The sequence below is a fragment of the Pocillopora verrucosa genome, chromosome 7 (genome assembly GCF_036669915.1).
Source record: "Pocillopora verrucosa isolate sample1 chromosome 7, ASM3666991v2, whole genome shotgun sequence".
Classification (NCBI taxonomy): Eukaryota; Metazoa; Cnidaria; class Anthozoa; order Scleractinia; family Pocilloporidae; genus Pocillopora; species Pocillopora verrucosa.
In genome coordinates this window covers 18,545,648-18,565,023 of record NC_089318.1, presented here as the reverse complement: position 1 = coordinate 18,565,023, position 19,376 = coordinate 18,545,648, and the positions used below count along the sequence as shown (strand labels likewise).

At 35.2% G+C, this 19,376-nt stretch overlaps 2 protein-coding genes across 2 annotated transcripts; one reads left to right on the top strand and one right to left on the bottom strand.

Moving 5' to 3' along the window:
- Nucleotides 1-48: 48 nt before the first annotated feature.
- Nucleotides 49-3,221, bottom strand: LOC131780918 (mediator of RNA polymerase II transcription subunit 9-like). Its single transcript, XM_059097550.2, has 3 exons — nt 3,067-3,221; nt 1,736-1,863; nt 49-917 (listed from the first exon to the last, which is right to left on the bottom strand). The coding sequence occupies exons 1-3, from the start codon at nt 3,202-3,204 to the stop codon at nt 851-853; spliced, it is 333 nt and encodes a 110-aa protein (XP_058953533.2). The 5' UTR covers nt 3,205-3,221; the 3' UTR covers nt 49-850.
- Nucleotides 3,222-8,252: 5,031 nt separating this feature from the next.
- LOC131780974 (3-hydroxyanthranilate 3,4-dioxygenase) lies at nt 8,253-18,765 on the top strand. The gene is made up of 12 exons (XM_059097614.2): nt 8,253-8,468; nt 10,963-11,044; nt 11,793-11,876; nt 12,300-12,362; nt 12,648-12,691; nt 13,395-13,484; nt 14,254-14,297; nt 14,967-15,040; nt 15,329-15,397; nt 16,463-16,528; nt 16,988-17,070; nt 17,560-18,765. Exons 1-12 carry the CDS (start codon nt 8,326-8,328, stop codon nt 17,627-17,629), a joined length of 912 nt encoding a protein of 303 aa, XP_058953597.2. The 5' UTR covers nt 8,253-8,325; the 3' UTR covers nt 17,630-18,765.
- The last annotated feature ends 611 nt before the right edge of the window (nt 18,766-19,376 follow it).

The following is a 19,376-nucleotide window of genomic DNA, read 5'->3' as shown; positions in this document are numbered from 1 at the left end:
CTCACAAGAGGAACAAATGCAATGGCTGGCAAAAAACCCAACAAGGGCAAAATTCAAAGGATATTTTATTAGTTAACAAAACATGATGACCTGTTCCTTCTGCTTTTTTGATAAAAAGTGATGTTTATAAAATCTTGTGAAATGAATGACGTTCCCAAAACATTCAAGGAGACACACAGATATGTATCTCTGGGGCTTGCAGAATGGCGTTAAGTTACCAATACCTACATCTGATCAGTATAGTTGGTTATTAATACATCATCTTTTCAAAAGAGAAAATTCTACATAGTTCCTCAGTTTGTCTCTGTATCAACTTCTTCCTCAGTCAACACAGTGGTACTATCAATTTCAACTTACATAATGTTTTCTTTGGAGTGAATAAAAGTAATGAAGAAGAACATTGGTTGTTAGTTAAACTCTAAAAAAAGGCAAAGCTTAAAAGGGAAATTGATCAAAGTTAAGAATATATAACTTTTGACAAAAATTTATTGAAAGTGATTTCAATCTGATTTCCAGAAAGACCTTTCTTTCAGACCTGTTTGTCATATGAAATAAGCTTAGGAGTGAAAGTATTGGTGAAAATGGAAAGTCTACAATTAAGAGGTTGACTGTGCAGTCTGATTGAGGGTTGGTCTAATAAACACCAGGGTTAATCAAAGTTTGTGAAGCAAACATTCCCCCAACTGATAACAAAGAGAATGATCAGGTACCCCCACCTCCACCTCTAGAGGTAGGAATTTTCTCTCATTCCAAGGGAATGAAGTCTCCTCCAAACAGCACAAAGGCATCCTCAATTGTTTTTTAACCTCTGCATCTTCCAACTAGTGTTTTTGACATCACAAAATTTCAACTATTTTGTCTCCTTGACAAAAGCTTCTGCAAACACCGGTAAATTTCTGTAATTTCTCAGCAGCTCACTGTTGAAATAATACACAGAGAAGGAAAAGCTTCAGGTGCTTTGCAAACCCTAAAATGTGCATGGGGTATGTATTTTATTATCAAAGAAATCTCAATAAAAGGATCCATGTTGCAGAGGCCATATGCACCATTTCTGCACACAGTAAAGCCCATAAGCACAGTCTATTATACTCATGCTTCATGAAAATTTGATAAACCTACCCTGAGGGGAGTGTATATAAGAATAGCAGGTTAGGAATGTGAAGCACATACACTCCCTAATACCTCTGGAAATCTAAAGAAAGCATATCCTTATACCCAGTTTATTTGCAGAAATAAGCTGATGTGACTGACCTCACTTGTCCTCTTTTGTTTTTGCCAAGCATGCAAAAAATGCCCAAGGTACAAACCTCTATACAGTTCATGCTTATTTCAGAAAATCACTTTGTCTTGTGTTTCTTATTCATAGCCAAAGAGATTGTTTTATTCGGCATACACTCTTAAGGGTCAAATGACAGAAAAAGCACTATGTCTGGAACTGATTATGTATAAAGAAAGAATCTAAGTGATAAGGAAATTTTGCTGTTTTGATTTACTAAACTTTTCCCTGTTCTTCTGAACCCCCAAAATAAAATATTATTGGTTAAATCACTCTTGCCCCATGCCCCTTAATCCCTTTTGCACTCAAAACATCTTTATTTTGTTCTTCAATGTTGACCTCAAGAAAAAAGCACCCTATGCCCCTTCAAAACCATAAGCTACTTAGGAAAGGTTGAAAAATACAGGGTAGTTAGACTGTTCGGTTACTTACTCCAAGTGTTTCTGAGTAAGTACTTACCATTTTTCGGTGTATTGGGTTTTACACTTAATTAAAAGTTCCTTCTGTTCTTCACAGCTCATTTCTATCCCAGGTATCTTGTCTAACAATGCTCTGCAGTGTTGCAACTTTGCACGGAAACCATTAACCTAAAACAACATTTAGAACAAGGTACTTATGACATGAAGTGTGATTGGGCAACATTTTTCCTTGTGAATCATGATATGATTTTTTTTTATTTGCAAATCCTAATTAGAGATCTTTTAATGTGAATGAATTCTTTCATTTTATATGACCTACAATTAAGAGCTGAATTAAACATGGTTTGTAAACCATTTTGTTTTGTATGATGAATTTCTGGCTATTTCATTGTTTGAAAAATATATTTATTGTCCTTGAACAGCTGTGGTTTCATTTTGACCAAGGTTTTGACAGGATATGTATTTCATGGGGACAAATAAAAGGCATAAAATAGAACATTCATGGTTCTTGAAAAAATAAGATAAGACATTACATCATCTTTTGTTGCATCAAAAAGGTGAAAACCTACATACAATTATCCAATTCCAATGATTTTCTTGGGGCACCAGTCAGTTGAATGTGTATCAAGCAGTCACCCACAAGCAATGGTGGGGTAACTGCTTAATACAAGTCAACCACTTAACCCTTTAACCCCAAGAGTGACCAGCTTCTAATTTCTCCTTACAATATCACCCCTGAATCAAACATTAAGGTCATGAGAATAAAGGAAATGATCACCAATTTATAAAGCTCTTGATTGTTAAACAAATTTTCCTTGTCAGCATTTCAGGAAATGTATAGAGAACAGTATAGAGAATATGCAAACTGATTTCAGGGGGTAAAGGGTTGATACAGGTTCCCCAGAATAAGGGTATGGTAGAAAAAAAAGCCATTCTGTGCCCTAAGTGACCACTATGGTACAAAAACTCTCTCAAAAATGCTACTAACACTGATTTCGATAGATAAACATGAATTGAATTTTACTTGAAAGATTATTCTTAGTTTTATTTGAATGGTTCTGCTTGTAGTGACCGTTGAATACAGGTGGAGAACAATCCTCGCAGCTATGAACACTACTGAACTAGTGGGGAACATTATAAACAGGCCGTTGGGAATCAGTTAAGGGATTTTAAGAGGTGACCGCGTAATAGAGGTAAAAATTACAGTAATTGAGGGGGACAAATTTCGGGTCTCTGACAATCGACCGCTTATTACGGTGCCGCTTCATACAGGTTCGACTGTAGTTAGTGCTTTCAATCAAGACCGAGTATTTCACTTGAATACAGTAAGGCGAAAATCTCTCGAAACTGAAATAGAAAACAAAGAGATACCTTCTTTGTAAACTCCTGGGGATCGTTTGTCTTCTGCAGTACCTGAATCGTTTCGAATATTATCGGGAGAAGATTAAACTCCTTCGCTACATCGATTTCTTCAGATTCACTGGCAGCCATATTGACCACAGCTGTCATTCCCAGTCCACTACACGGAACAGGCGATTTGATTGGTCAGCAAAACACAGGCTACTTACAACCATGTACTCTTTTTCAATTTGAACAGACTAACCAAGAATTTCCCTAGAAGATGTTAGTGTGAACTGTGTATAGTTATGTTGCTTCGCACTAAAAAAAAAAGGCTTTGAAATATGCACAGATTGGCATCTCTCGATAAACTTGCTTGTGAGGAAATGATAGTGTACAACTTACAAGCTCTTCTCATGAAGAAGAGCAGTCATTTTCTGAAATGGGAATAAGAGTTTATGATGTAAAGATTGGCAGAGTTAAAATTATTGCTGCCTCTGTCAGACAAAAGAGGGCACCACCTTGGAATTCCTTTTCAAGTGCTATGCTGTTTGGATGTGTCATTGCTGTTGATCAAGGGTGACCTCACGTTACAGGTCTTTGATACATTGTTTCCTGCATGGTCTCTTTAACCCTCTAACTATCTGAAGTGATTAACATGTAACTTCTCCCTATAATATCAAGCTTTATCCAGCAAACAGGTAATGAGAATAATTAAACTTATCAGGTAGAAGTTGGTATAACCTTGATCTAACACCAAATTCTTGAAACTGATATCCAAGAAAACATGTAGCAGCTACAGGGGAGAATTAACAATTAGATCTTGGGATTTAACAGGTTAAATTCAAATTTCACATTGTCTCATAGATGGTTTCATAGTCTCACATGCCCTTCAACCTTTAATTCCCAGAAGTGATTATCACACGTAACTTCTCTCCAGTATCCAAATATTATCCAACAAACAGGTAATGAGAACACTCAAATTGATCAGATAGAAGTTATTATCTTGATCTCAAACCAACTCCTCATAACTAAATCACAAGGAAATGTGTCACAGATAAAGGAGAGAATCAATAATGAGATCTTAGGAGTTAAAGGGGTTAATTTGTGTTGGTCTAACACTACAAGCACATTTAAGTTTCCCAATCCACTGGCTCCAATGTCATCATGAAATACTTTACATTGTAAATCAACCCCTTAAATGAAACGCTTAAAGTTAGCCCTTAAGCTGTGTCAGTAAATATTTAGCTTGCTATCATTTCAAACATGTCCTCTTGAAGTAAAAGTTCAATGATGAGTTTGCATCAAAGCAGTAACCTCTCCTAACAAGCCAGGTCTTCAAGCATTGTTAGACACTCCTTTATCTTTAATATCTCTCTTTTTCTGTTTTGTTCATCCGAGATCGCAAAGCATGGCCATTAAATTGAGTGGACTTTCTTTCTACAACTTGGACTGGAAAATGCAAACAAAAATACATTTGGAGTAACCTCACCATTCCTTAGCACATATTCACCTCGCGTACTTTGTTTATGAAAATGCTCGATTTTTAAGACATACATGAAAAATTAATACTGTTATTTACGAAAATTTGAAACTACTTCCTGCTTAATCGGCTGAATAAAAAATCCGCGAGGACACCTCCCAAGTAAGTGACGAATGCGAATAACTTGCCGTTACCATATATAATCTTCTCATCAAAGATCAAACATTCCGAACAACAATAATATCAGTCCTTTAATACAATGAAGTCAGTAAAATACAATGATCCATTATGTAGGTTTACCTCAATTCGCTCTCGATGCAACCTGAAGAAGCTTAAATGTAGAATAATTGAAATTATTTATTTCTAGCAAGATTTACAAGTACGTGATATTTCTCAATTGAAAAGCTTCGATCAACCGTGGGGTAGGAACAAATTCACTCTAAACAGTCTACTTACACATTCACTTGCGTTCGTTATTACAGAGAATACACTGAGAGAAATTGCTTTACCTCCTTAGGTGGCACATCCACCCATTACAACAATAAATCACGAAACGGCAAAACCACGGGTCGTCGGTAAACGTTTCCCGACTCTCTTTCATTTTCCATTATTATTTGGGGGAAGATTGCAGATCAAAGTGTATTCGCTTTCCCAAAATGAAGAGATCGCGAGTGATCAGTTCCAATAATGGCACAATCACAGTGTTTAAGGCCATAAAATACCACGGGAAAAGCTGCAGTGAATAAGACTCGTAGAGGAAACAAAAGGTCACATCGAGTGATATACCCAAACTGTCTATTGAACTTGCAACTCAATTGGACTTTAATGCGCGGGGCTTTGTATGTATAACTGTTCTAAATCAAAGTACAAGAGCTCCTTTCTTTGAACGGGTTTTGGTTCCCGGGGACTCCCGTAACAAGCGGATCTTCTCGCTGAATTTTCTCCACGTAGGTTTTCAGTTCGTTTGCCGCCTCCGACACTTTGATGCGATTAACTTTCAGTTCTGTTCTAAGTTGATCCACGGTGATTCTCTGAATTCTGAGGGTTTCTGTTGTTGTAGCGTAGGACATTGCTGCAAGGATTGATCACCAGAACTTGCTCGCTTGGTAACTGAAACTTCTGATCCTCTTGGTCTTTCGCTTCCGAATTTCCACTGAAACCTTCTAATCTTGTCAATGTGAAATACAAGCCGCAAGTGAGAAGGGTGAGGTCCCTTCCGAGCATGGGCAGTAGGGTAACACGACTCAAAACGCTTATTTACGCTCATGTCCGGAGCTTGTCGACGATTCCGATCATTGTACTCGGACGTTGGATGTGAAAAATGCTGTTTTTCAAGCTGAGTCATGAATTTTCTTTGTTATTTTCTGATATTTTGAAGGGAGTTTTTAAAAAGTGTTTATGCTTGAGGATTATCTTGTAAATCTGTTTAAGTTTCACTGAGCCTCTGTGGGCTTTATTTCAAATTTTTTAAATTCAATTTTCTATTTTCTAATGTGCATGTTCTAATTCTCTAAAAATTTGATGAGGGAAGCCATATTCCCCTCCTGGCCCTGGCCCTGGCCCTGTGCATTTGTCATCATCCCAACTTAAATCTTGGAACAGGCAATGTCTCAGATAAACAGTGCACAGATTTGCTTTAAAAAAAAACAGGACCAAGCCTCTTTCATAGGTGATAAATTAGTGAGCAAATCAAGCAATCATTTCTGTGTGGCTCGCAACAACTGGAGGTTATCTTGACCCTTTCATTTCTCAAAGTCACCAAAAACCTATTTCCCCTAAGGATGTCTACAGTCTCTCTTAGTAAGATAATTTGTAGGAAAAGAAGTTTATACTAATGGATGATTTTAGTTTTATTTAACACTGAATTTGCAATGCTAACACAGTAAGTAATGAAAAGTTATCTGTAAAAAAAAATAATAATATATGGATCTTACAAGTGATGGGGTTGACAATAAAAAAGTTAACTCCACCATATCATTTCATCCTATCCCCTGATCCAAGCCTCTAATGCAGTAAGCAAAAAAAAGAAAAAAACATAAACAATAACAAGGCTGTCAAATAAGTCCATTCCATAAAACACTTTTTAATTTCCCTTTTGACAGCCTAACAAAGTGTCTACAATGCAAAAATTTTTTAATCTTAATAAGACAATATACAACAAATAAGATATAACAATACTATGCCATGACTTGCAGAAATATTTTCTCCTTGAATGCTGTTATGCCACAGAAATAAATACATAAATCTTTTTATTTTCTTGTAGAGAGCCCTGTCAGTTTTTCACACTCCGCAAAACATACCCTAACAAGAAGCATGCTGAAAATATTATCTGAACAAAAAGGAAAAAAAAAACAAGCGTTGGTATCATATTTTTTTTCATGGTTATTTTGATCTTGTGGTAATAACATATCATAAGCACTCACTATTTCATGATGAAATTGAACCTGTCCAGCATTGCCCCCTTAAAATAATTAACCTCACTTCACAATTTTGTTTCTGATGGCCCATTAGGGGAAAAAAGAAATGTATTGAAAAAAATTAAAAGCTACATGCCGTATACATAAGTAAATATTAAAATATTTCTAAGATAATCAATTCAATCTACCTTCACGGAATGTTGGCTCGAGATACATTTCAGTTTCACTCAAACATCGGTTATACACAGTGATACCCATATTGATGAAAAGTTATCTGGATATCATCCCAACTGGTCATACAAGAATTAAACTCAAATAATGTCAAAATGGCTGCACGTTGCTAGACAGATGTTCTTTGTTTACGAAGAGGTCATCTTGGCCACATTTCGCATCCCAGTTCGAAATACTGTTCATGCTAATAAATTTCCAACACGAAACTCGGATGAGAAGCAAAGCGGTTTATATACGTGTTGATTAAATAAAAGATTACGATTCCAAGAGTCAAAAATTTCTCAGCAAAAATCAGTCTTTAAGGTAGTCGAAGTCGCGGCAGATCTGCTGTAAACAGTCAAGAAGCAAACCACAGAGAGAGTGTCTATGTTTGCAGTGTCATGTTAAAATTAAACTATCGCCGTAACCATTTGCATCTTTCCAAACGCAAATACAATCCAAAAAACTTTGAAAATAATCCAAGCCAAGGACAGTTTTTTGGGGGCTAAAATAAAAGGCAGGAAGACTTCTCCTTGTAAGGATTCACCGAGCTAGACACTCCCGTAACGAGCGGATCGGACTGAAGATTTTGCTCGACATATTTAGCGAGAGCAGCTGCAGTGGTCGAAATCGGCGTTCGTTCCATGTCTGCTTCGGCTCGTAGCTGGTCTACGTAGATTTTACTGACACTTGCTGGAGAAGCCATGATAATCTTGCTTCTGACGGCAACAGATTTCTTAGATCAACTCTGCGAATGATTCCGAAGGCACAAGTTTCGCGAAACCACAAAGCCCCAGAAAACGATCATGCATTAGTCATGACTTTGTAGCCACCCTTTGGATACTCTTCGGGGTAGGGATAGTGAATTCCCTTAATAGCCTTTCGCTTGTTTGTTCCTTGTAAAGGCGCTTACAAGCTAAAAGGGTTTTGTCTTAATTCTAAATATCAACATTACTGTTAAAGAGAGGTCAAAACCTCGATTCCTTACCTTTTGAACTTTTTTTTAGGAAGAAAGAAAAAAAAAATGTACTAGCTCACCCGTCCCTCAAAAGATTGAAGGAGAGAACTCGCACCAGTCGGTTCGCAGTATATTGGTCTAAGTACTATCACTTCCCTCTAATTGCGCTTGTTGAACAACTTCAGTAGCGGGTTCTTATTCTTTTCCTCGATAATCATTCAATCATGTCTAAAAGACCAGGAAATGAAAATGGCGAAGAAGCTGTAACCAAGAAGAACAATCCTCAGTTAGGTGATCCTCTAAATATGCTGAAATGGATCGACGAAAACAAGAGTTCCTTTCTCCCGCCAGTATGCAACAAATTAATGTGAGTAAACTATCCACAAACTCTGCCAATTTCGAGTGAATTGTTTTCATCCTAGAGTCTTGACGTATTTATTTTACTCACTATTTCAAAAACACAAGAACATAACTAGAAAACTCCATGAAGGTCACTTGTTTTGAAACGTCCCTATTTATTACTAGTTGATAAAACTTGTGTTATGTATTGCACGCTCTTTCAAGGTTACGCCTAACTAAGTACGGTTGAAAATTTCGATACCCTTAGATGAATATTTCAAAACTCGCGAGGTTGCTTAAAAAAAACATTCAGAATTCAGGCAAGAAATTTATTTTACAAATATGTCCAATGTATGCGATGGAATTTAATTTGGTGATGGTTCTTTAAGGGTGCAATATCTTGCAATATCAGAAAGTGGCTATTGCGTTCATTCCGTGCAGTTTAATGGTATAGCACCTTTTGTGAACGCAAGGGGCACAATATCGTTGGACTATTAATCACTTATTTCACTAATCAAGGAGTAATGAAATTATTGTTAATTATTTAACGCCTTCACTCTAATTAATTCATCTGGAACTTATTTTAAAAGCCATTGTTTTTTCATTGAAAACGTAGAGCCCTTAATTTTTTCACTATTGTAATAGTGGCCTGTCTGCAAGGAAGCATGCAATTGTTATTTTGATTTATCTAGACAGTAAATTATCTTTAAAAAAAAAATATCTTAAAAATGTTTTTTCATTGAAAACGTGAAGCCCATAATTTTTTACCATTGTAATGATGGCCTGTCTGAAGGGAGCTTTCAATTGTTATTTTGATTTATCCAGACTGTAAATTATCTCAAAAATGTCCCTAATATACTCAGAACAAGATGTACCATTTCTTATTGGGGGCTGACTAATCAGATGTTAATTAACTTTTTAACTCTCATGAGTGACCAAGACAGAATTTCTCCTCACAATATCAATACAAATCAAGCAAACAATTGTTGAGAATAAAGAAAATATCAATTAGGGGGTTATAAATTGATCCAATCCCAAATTCTCCAAACTAACATCACTTGCACTGTATAGCAGACAGTAAGGAGAATTACTGATGAGATCTTGGGAATTAAAGTGTTAATTAAGGGTGCTGACAGAGATCACAGCAGTAATTTTAGGTGTGTCTCGTCTACCATTGGAGGAAAAAAAAAAAAAACAATTTGGTTCAAATGGAATACATGTAGTCTGGTTAGAATCCGTCAAAGCATTTCATGAAGTGTATAAGGAAACAAATGTAATGCAATCTATAGTAGGCATGATGAGAATATATCGTGTTGAACATTTGGTCAAATGATTTTAACATGTGCTCGTGTATTCTATCATGTACATCCCAAAATTGACATTACACTGTTCAACTATAGCTTGGAGTGTGATTGGAAAATCCAGCAAAATTCAACATTAGCAGATTGGTGTTTAATTTTTCTGTTTTGTAGGAGAACATTGTTGTAATTCCAGTTGACTGACATTTCTGTTTGAACTATTATTTTTTTGCAATTTCCTGTTGAAGCATAAGAACTTAACCCTGTAACTCTCAAGATCTTATTAGTAATTCTCCATACTGTCTGCCATACAGTTCTAGTGATGTTAGTTTGGAGAATTTGGTATTGTATCAATTTCTAATTCCTTAATTTATATTTTTCTTTATGCTCATCACTTGTCTGCTTGATATTGTATTGAAAGATATTGTAAAGAGAAATTGTGTCTTGGTCACCCATGAGAGGTAGAGGGTTGTAACTTTTATCACTTGTTTCGTTACAATACTCTCTATTTACTAAAGGAAATCATAAGTCTTAGTAGACCAGTTTCTGCCTAAAAGAAATGACACAAAAAATGAAGTATTAAAAAAATGTCTGACCCTGCCTATTTTCCCTTGGTTTTTTATTGCACTGAGAGTTATAATTTTTAGGGAATTTTATTTTATGTGATTTAATCTATGCAGAAAATTGTTTTTTTTTCATAATAAACTTGTCACTCCCAAGATCTCATTTTTAGTTCTCTTTACTGTCATCAATACAAATATCATGATGTTAGTTTAGAGAGTTTGGTATTGGATCGAATATTAATCCCCTAAATGCAATTGATATCTTTTCTAGTTTCTCATTATTTGTCTGCTTAATATTGTATTGTCATAGGAGAAATTATGTCATGATCACTCAAGAGAGTTGAATGGATAAAAGAGAATCTGCAATAAAATACATGATTGTTTACAAAACCAATGAAAATCCTTGAGATTTAACCCTTTAAACCCTAAGAGTGATCAGGATCTAATTTCTCCTTACAGTAATATTACTAAACCATTCATTAAGATCATGAGAATAAAGAAAATGATCACCAACTTAAGAATCATTGATCTTCAAATGAATTCTCCTTGTCAGTAGTAAAATAAATTTATAGAGAAGAGTATGAAGAATATAGATACTGATGTTAGGGTGTAAAGGGTTAAAGGTGAAACAGAAGTTCAAAACTACTTTTGTAACCTTTAGGTATGGTGCAGGGCAGTTAAAGGTGATGTGTGTTGGTGGACCAAATGTCAGAAAAGATTACCATATTGATGAGGGAGAAGAGGTAAGTTAATAAAGAACTAACAATGATCACATCATCTCCTGATATTAGTGCTTTACTGCTTAAAAAAAAACATATGAAAGAAACAGATGAGATCTAAACACCTCCAATTCTGCTCTAACAAAATGCTATTAGCAAACTGTGCCAGACAAATTTTTTTTTTTTTTTGCTGTAAAGTATGACTTCCTCTCTATGTATTATGGCAGCTATTTCAGATCCAGAAGGTTTTGTACTAGAATTGGCTAAGAAGCGACTCTCGGAGGCCTCAATTTTGATACACTATCCATAAAATTGGTTTTGAGAATAGGCTGTTTTTCTCAATTAACCCTCTAGCTCCCAAGATCTGATTGTTGACTCTCCCCTGCTACACCTTTCCCTGAAAGTGAAATACAAGAATCTGGTGTGAGATCAAGATAACAACTCCTAACTGATATGGTTGTGTATTCTTATGACCTCTTTGCAGAATATTTTATAGATTCATTAGGGAGAAATTACCCATTAATCACTTCAGGAAGTTGAAAGGTTACTCTCTTAAGGGCTGGTTGAGACATCATGCCCTATAAGAATAATCTTAGGATATTTCTTCACAATGTATTTGAAAAGCGACATTTTTAGGCAAATGAAGATTGATTGTGATCTGTTATAGAGAGTATCCTGATGTAAAATCAAATTTTCTTTATGAATTTGTAACAAAATCATCTTGCTGAGCTGGAAAGGAGGATGACTGACCATTTCTTCAATGTCCTTCTAGTTCTTTTACATGGTTAAAGGAGACATGAACTTGAGGATTATTGAGAGAGGAAAACCAAAAGATGTAATCATAAAGGAGGGAGAGGTATACTAAACTCATTTTATAAATAATGAGAATAAGTTTTTGATAAATACAATTTGATAGAAATGATATTTGATGATATTTTCTTCACAACTATTTTGTAGTTGAAAGTTTTCTTGGCTAAAGGGTCTTCACACCAATGTGATTTTTTCTTTGTCCTCAGTTAATTATTGTTATCTTGAAAAAGGAAAGATGATGGTGACAACAGTTTAAAAATTAATTGGAAATAAAGGAAAAATTTGAAGCACAAAATATTTGGTCCTTAGTTATATTTATTGTTAAGGAAAACTTAAAGCAGTAATTTAAAGCAACAGTATTGCAGTTTCTTGATCCCAAATTGGCGTTCTCTTTGCCCTGAACCATCCTAGTTGGGTTTTATCCTGCAAATTTAGAAGTTTGGAATAAATTCAATAATATTTTTTTCAGGTCTTTGTACTCCCAAGCAGGATACCGCACTCGCCTCAACGGAAGGAGAACACTGTTGGATTGGTATGGTGTTAGTTGGTGCTCTTGTGTTTTTGTCTACTTTTTAGTTCAGAGTTAAACTTGTTAGTACCCCAGTGAGTCTTTGAGGTCTTTTTAAAGATGTTTCCTAACCCTTAAATTTCCAGTGATTGGGTTTGGATCCAGGAATTAGTGATAGGGAGGTTCAAAATTTGATTCACAAAACACAGAAATTTATTATATACTTTAGGTTGAGTAGGCTATGGTGTAAAATTACTCATGAGATCTTGGAAGTGAATGGGTAAATAGAGAAGATATCCTGCCTTTTAGGTCATTGAAAGAGAGAGACTTCCTGAAGAAACTGATGGTCTAAGGTACGATGTGATGCACTCATGTTCAGTGCAATTAATAAAAATATAATATTGAAGAACAGCTCCCTGAAAAACCTGTTGGCTGACAGATAACTAACGAGCCACTGACAATCTACCACCAGGTTACTAATTGGTGATATAATCTAGCATTAACATCCAAAGCAAAACTTTGACTCTACTTTATATCTACCTTAAAATGTTGAACATACTTTGCATGTGTTGTACCACTTATAAAGTGAGTTGATACCAACTGTCGGCTGTTGGTTGGCTGCTTGTTGGTGAATAGCTGAGCTTAAAACTTTTATCCAAGGTGGAGTTGTTCTTCACAGTTACTGATAAATGCACAAGCAAAGCAACCTATGGAGTAGCATGACAATTTTGAGGGCAGGCAGATTTTCTTTGACTTGAAGTTAGTTTGGACCATCAGAAAAAAATGGCACAAAATGAAATGTCACAAAAAATTTACCATCTTTTGTCAAATTAAAAATTTTGCATACAAGTCAAGTATCAACTAGTTGAATTCTTTACTATGGGATTAATTCAAAATATCCATCTTTTAATTATCAGCCATATAGCTCCCCTATGTATTGTTCAACAAGTTGGAATCCCATTACAGCTATTCGTGCATGTCTTTTAGAGTTGTTTTCTCAGTAACAAAATCATGAATGTAAATGTATATTTATCAAAAACTTGTTCTCATGTAAAGGTATTTTTGTGACGATGGTGTGACACCTCTTTGGGAAAGATGGTTTCATTGCGAAGACCTTGGTACGCAGCTGGGACCAATCATCAAGTCGTAAGCAATAAATCAAATATATTCTGTTCCATGTACTTGAATATTCTGAACTTTGCAATGGGCCTCGCTCTTCATAGAGTCTCAGTAGCTCAGTGGTAGAGCATTAGAATGCGGAATCTGAAGGTCTAAAGTTCAATTCCTGATTGGGACTTAGAGTTTTCTCTTTGTCCCTTGCTCGCGGCAAGACCAAAAACATCTTTCTCTACTTGAATGTTGTTACTAAACAATCATTATTGTAATTGAACTGAGTGGAGTGCAGTTTAGTCTGAAATCAAATCCATGATTTCAAAATTGAACAGTTGTGCAGGGCAAGCTTTATTTATAGTCACAAGTTTCATACCAAAATTGCACAACAAAGTTCAATTACCACATTGGTACTTTTTTTTGAAATTCCAAAATTCAGTCACTCCAATACATGTTATTTAGTCTGCACAAATCTTTTATTGATCAAGTATTGAGCTGGTTTGTAAAAAGTTGCAAAAATTGTCATCATTTTTCTGCAATTTGATTGGCTTTTCTAAACAAGCCTTCAAATCTGATTGGTTGTTGTATTTTAGTAAAACTGTCTCATTGACTGGGAAAAAGATGAAATTCAAAGCATGAAATGGTGTGATTTGTGAATAAATCATATGGATGATAGCCAATCAGACTGCAAAGGTTATCAATGATTTTAAAATGGATGTAATAAATGCTGTCAATTTACGTATGTGGTGCTGTGATTACAGCTTTTAAAAGTATTAAAATGCTTTTGTTGTCTGTGTATTTTCAGATACTTTTCATCAGAAGAATACAAAACAGGAGTCCCAACCTCTGGTTTGTAGAGATGATTTTTAATGGAATTTAGATAGAATTTGTGTTATTTAAAAATGTCCTGAAAAGTTTTTCTGTCTATATCTATTCAAGCCACTGGTCACCAATGCATCTAGAAATTTACTTTTGGTGAAAACAAGTTTAATCCCCAACCCACCAGTTAGCACATAGTTCTTAATTCTTGTCAATGTTCTTTGTGTAAACCAGCTCTCAAGAAACCAAATCTTTGTAATTTTATTCTTCTAAATTCACCTGGTTATCTTTTACTAATAGAAATATATTGTATGCAAAGAAAAATCTTTAAAACCATTTATTTTTGTGCTTTGCTGCAAGGCAAAAATTTTATGAATCAGACCTTTTGGTAGCCAAATTGTTCTCGTGGAGATTACAACAAATATTTTTAAATACCACTTGGCACCTTAGAGAGAAAGTTAATTTCAGAACCTGCTATAGTTTACCATGCAATAGTTGAGATGTAGAGCTGCATGAAAAATTTCCTAAGTTCATTTATTATGTTTGTTTACTAATTTTTGTTGCTTTTTTTTTGACTCTGAGAAATCCTCCTGGGGGAATGGTCAATTGACAATTACAAGATTTAATGATTTATAATAATTTAGAGACTGATTGTTAACAATCATTGTGCCATTTTTTTTTTTTTTTTGGATTGCTTAGAAAATGTTTCCAAGGACCCTCCTGTCAAAGTTGACCTTGAAACTGAAGTCAGTGAACCCTTTTCACTGAAAGAGGTACATATGTTAATTTTATTATCACAGACTCTAAACTTGAATAAAAATTTTAAACAATTGTAACATGTCTGGGAAATCTTAGTGCATTTTATGATTCAAACCTCAGAAATTATGATTTCACAGTCACTTGTACATGATATTATGTTAATTTTACTCTCACTGTGAAAATGAAGAAAGATTTCAAACAATTTTGAAAGTTTAGGGAAGCAAAAAAATTTTGGAGTTCCATAGGTTAACTAATAACACAGCAACCTTCATCACACTGAGTGGTTTTCTCCTATCTTTTAGTGGATTGCTGAACATAAAAGTGAAATTGAATGTGGAACAAAGGAGCTGTTTGGTAAAGGAGAGTTCAAGGTGAGTGCTTAACTTATGTTTTGCACTCAGTTCTTTGTTTTGGCCTTTTTTTTCCAACCAGATTCCTCTCCTTTAAAACCCTTTGATCCATAAGAATGACAGATCTAATTTCTACTTACACTACCACCCTGAATCACACATTAAGGTAAGCATGATAAAGGAAATGATCACCAGTTTAAGAGGCATTTGATTGTCAAACAAATTCTTCTTGTCAGCACCATCAAGAAATGTATAAAGAACAGTATGGAGAATATGCATACTGATGTTAGGGTGTAAAGGGTTAAGAGACCAGTGCTTTATTTTTTATCAGTGAGAAGGTATTCACATCACTCAGATACCTTTTCGTAATAGAATATGGTGTTTTGACTTGCCTTACTCAGGGCACTTTGTGGTTTCTCATTCTTCTGGGCCATATTGTCTAGTGATATGTGCTGATACAAGCTGTGATATCAGTTAGTCTTGTCATGGGAAAGTAATGAGGACAACTTGAAGAAAAGCAAAGGTGTCTATTACAAGTGCAAAACTGCCTGTCAAGAAAACTGGTGCATTTTTTTTCATTGCAATAGCTTGTTGTGTAAAGAAGAGAAAAATCTAAAAAGTTTGTTTGTCAAATGCACTGAAATGGGCTTGTTAACGAGTTCATATTGGTCATCATTAAGTTCTATATTGGTTTACAAGGTTGGCATCAAAGAACAAAAACTATAATCTGAATGAACTTGTATTCATGTTGGGCTGCAATCATCAAAGGATGCCAGGAATACTTTAACCCTTTACTCCCTAACATCAGTATGCATATTCTCCATACTACTCCTGAGACATTTCCTAGGGTTCTGACAAGGAGAATTTTCGTATCAACAGTCAAGAGCTTCTTTAGTTGGTGATCATTTCCTTTATTCTCATGACCTTGATGTTTGATTTAGGGGTGATATTGTGAGGGAAAATTAGATGTTAATCACTCTTAGGGGTTAAAGGGTTAAGACTCACATCTGGTCTCACCTCAGTACATAAACTCTTACATAAAGTCTTACTTGTTTCTTTATTTGGTGTGATTTTATTTTCTTGTAGATAAATGTTCATGGTGAAGGGGAACAAACTGGTGAATGGCAAGGGGAAACATGGCTTTATCAATTGGTGAGTGTTCATATGTTGTTCATGTTACAGAATGTTACTTTGTGAACAAAATATCCTACATGCTTCTCATTTGAATTAATGAGCCCAAGCTTGTCTAGGAAATTTGAAGGAGTGCATAAGGAGAAGTCATCACTCAAGCCTAGCGGCCAATTCAGCGAGAACATATTCCAGTTCAGCAAGTAGGATTGTTAATACTACCCCTTGAGTGGGATGCCAGTTCATCACAAGGTTACCCTACCCCCAACTCCAGTATTTCATCAGGTTTCCCTAACAATTCATCAGTACCCATTTGTACTCCTAGGAGGAGAGAGGAAAGTGTTTTGCCCAAAAACACAACTCAATGACCCACCCAAGCCTTGAGCCTGGGCTTCTTAACCCAGAATCCAGCACGGCAACCCATAGGGGAAAATGAACAATCAGATCGTGGGAATTGAGGAGCTATTTACATTTTTTTTTCAGGAGGGAGATACAACTGTCTCATTAAACGGTGAAACGAAAAAGATTTCCAAAGATGATGTTCTTCTCATTCCATCGGGTGCTAAGTGAGTAACATAACTTTTTTACTATTTTTCTTTTGCCTTTTTATTTCTTATTGGCCCAGTTAATTTATATTTGTGAGTTAATTGCATTTATCACTTTATCAATTTCACACACTTTTATTGCTTATTTTCTTACATATTTGCAAGATATTCCTTTGACCCACAGATAGCAAATGCTAATCGAGGCGGGTCATTTATTTATTTTCTCTTTACTGACTTAATTAAATTACACTGGAAATAAAATGGAAATGAAGAACTATACCATAAAAGGACAAAAAGATACACAAGAAAAGAAAAAAGGAAAATCACATATGTTTATTGTAAAGGAGAAAAAAATCCTGGAGTTTCTAGGTGTACGAAAAATATTGTCGAGCTGGTTCAATTTGATACAGTTTTGCTGTGTTTGAATTTTAGCATTTTTTCAAGATATGTTTTCCTTGGAAACTCTTTATCAATTCAGTGAGTAATATTTTTTTTCATTTTGACCTGCAGGTACACTGTGAAAAGATCCAAAGGCTCAATTGGTCTGAGTGTTGTTATGGACCCAATGGCTAACAAGTAAAAACATGCTTGGCTGTTGTATAGAGGAAGAATTCAAAAGAATGTCTTAACCCTTTACACTCTGATATCAGTATGCAAGTTCTCTACACTCTTCTCTATACATTTCCTAAGGTACTTTAGATGAGAATCTGTCTAATAATCAAAACCTTCTTTAGTTTGCAATCATTTGGCATGACCATATTGTTTGATTTAGTGGTGAATAGAGAAATGAAATGTTTATTACTTATAGGACTTGATGGGTAGAGATGCTTCACCAATTCTCTCTTCTCAAAACTCATTGTGATCTTTTGACTCACGAGTGAATAGACAGATAATACGAATAACGAAGAAAATCAACCTGGGGATATTTTTTTTAAAAAAACAAAATTCTGTTTACCTCGCATTGAAGAAATGTTTGGTATTAGTGACGAGAATTTGATATCAGATATCAAGGGGGAAGATAGTTAGGATAAAGTATTGTGTAGCAATGTAAGGTATTGGTGAGGAGAATTTAATATCAGATCTCAAGGGTCAGGAGTTTAGATAAAAATATTGCGTAGCAATTTAAGGTATTAGTAAAGATAATTTGATATCTATTGGTCGCCACACATTACCTATTGAATAAGTACGAGAGTTTAGTCTTGTTTAAAGGTAACACCATCTGGATGATGAATTTGTTTTCTCTCGTTACTTTTTCAGGGAGTGATGTTTTGATATTGTAGGGAGAAATTTCAGGTTAATGATCTCTGGGAGTTGAAGGAGATCCGGTTCCCAGAACTCAAACGTCAAACGCTTGAGTAGAACTTAAGAATAACTTTTTTGCTGAGGGTTGAAGAAATGAAAATGAAAGGGTGGGAAACGGTTTAACTGACTTTTCAAGGGAAAGTAATTTTTAAGGATGCCTCAATACAAGAGGGACCTGCTGTTTATTATAAAGCAGTCAAATTCAACTCAACTCAGACTCAACCCCTGGGAAAACTTTTTTGAAGGGTTCTTTTTTACATATATTTAAATGGATCATACTTTTGTTATGAACAAGATAAACCTACTGTTTACTCGGGTCCTAAATAGAGTGCCAAAGTTTTGAAGAATTTTTTTTAACTTTGAGTTATATTTGACTACTGTAACATTGTTAAAAAAAAAAAAAAATGGAAATGATTCAGTTATTCCTTGTTGGATTATGTTGTACCACCCTGAAGGATCAGTTGCGACGCGTTGTAAATGTGAGTGCTTTTAGATTAATCCAGTATCGTAAAAGCAAAACAAAAGTTCTCATATTTGCGAATCAGAGCGCGGGAGAATATCACCAGGAACCAATGAGAACTCAAGGGCAGCAAAACACGATTGACCAACTCGCTAGTGATTTTGGTTTGAATCTGATTGGTTGAGAAAGTGGCGCGAAATATCCAGACCAATCACATAGGAGTAAGGCAAAATCAAAGTGTTCCTGGATTACTTTTGACTTTGAACACTTTTGCTAAATTTTCTGTTACCACTTTCGTTTACTCACTTCTCTTCCGTATGGCCCAATAATTGTTAGGCTGTTCTTTTGCGAAATTTGCATCGTTAATTTACCTCCACGGTTTCTATGTTAATTTCAGTGGGCGTATGAAATGGTAAATCTTCTGTTTTCTATAATTGTGACATGTCACGTGCGGAGGCTGACGAATCCTCTTACTTTGGAACGAAATGAGTTGGGAAGAACTGACCGTTGAAATGAGTAATTATAGTGTGCGAATATCCGCGAGATAATAGCGCGTTTGATATTC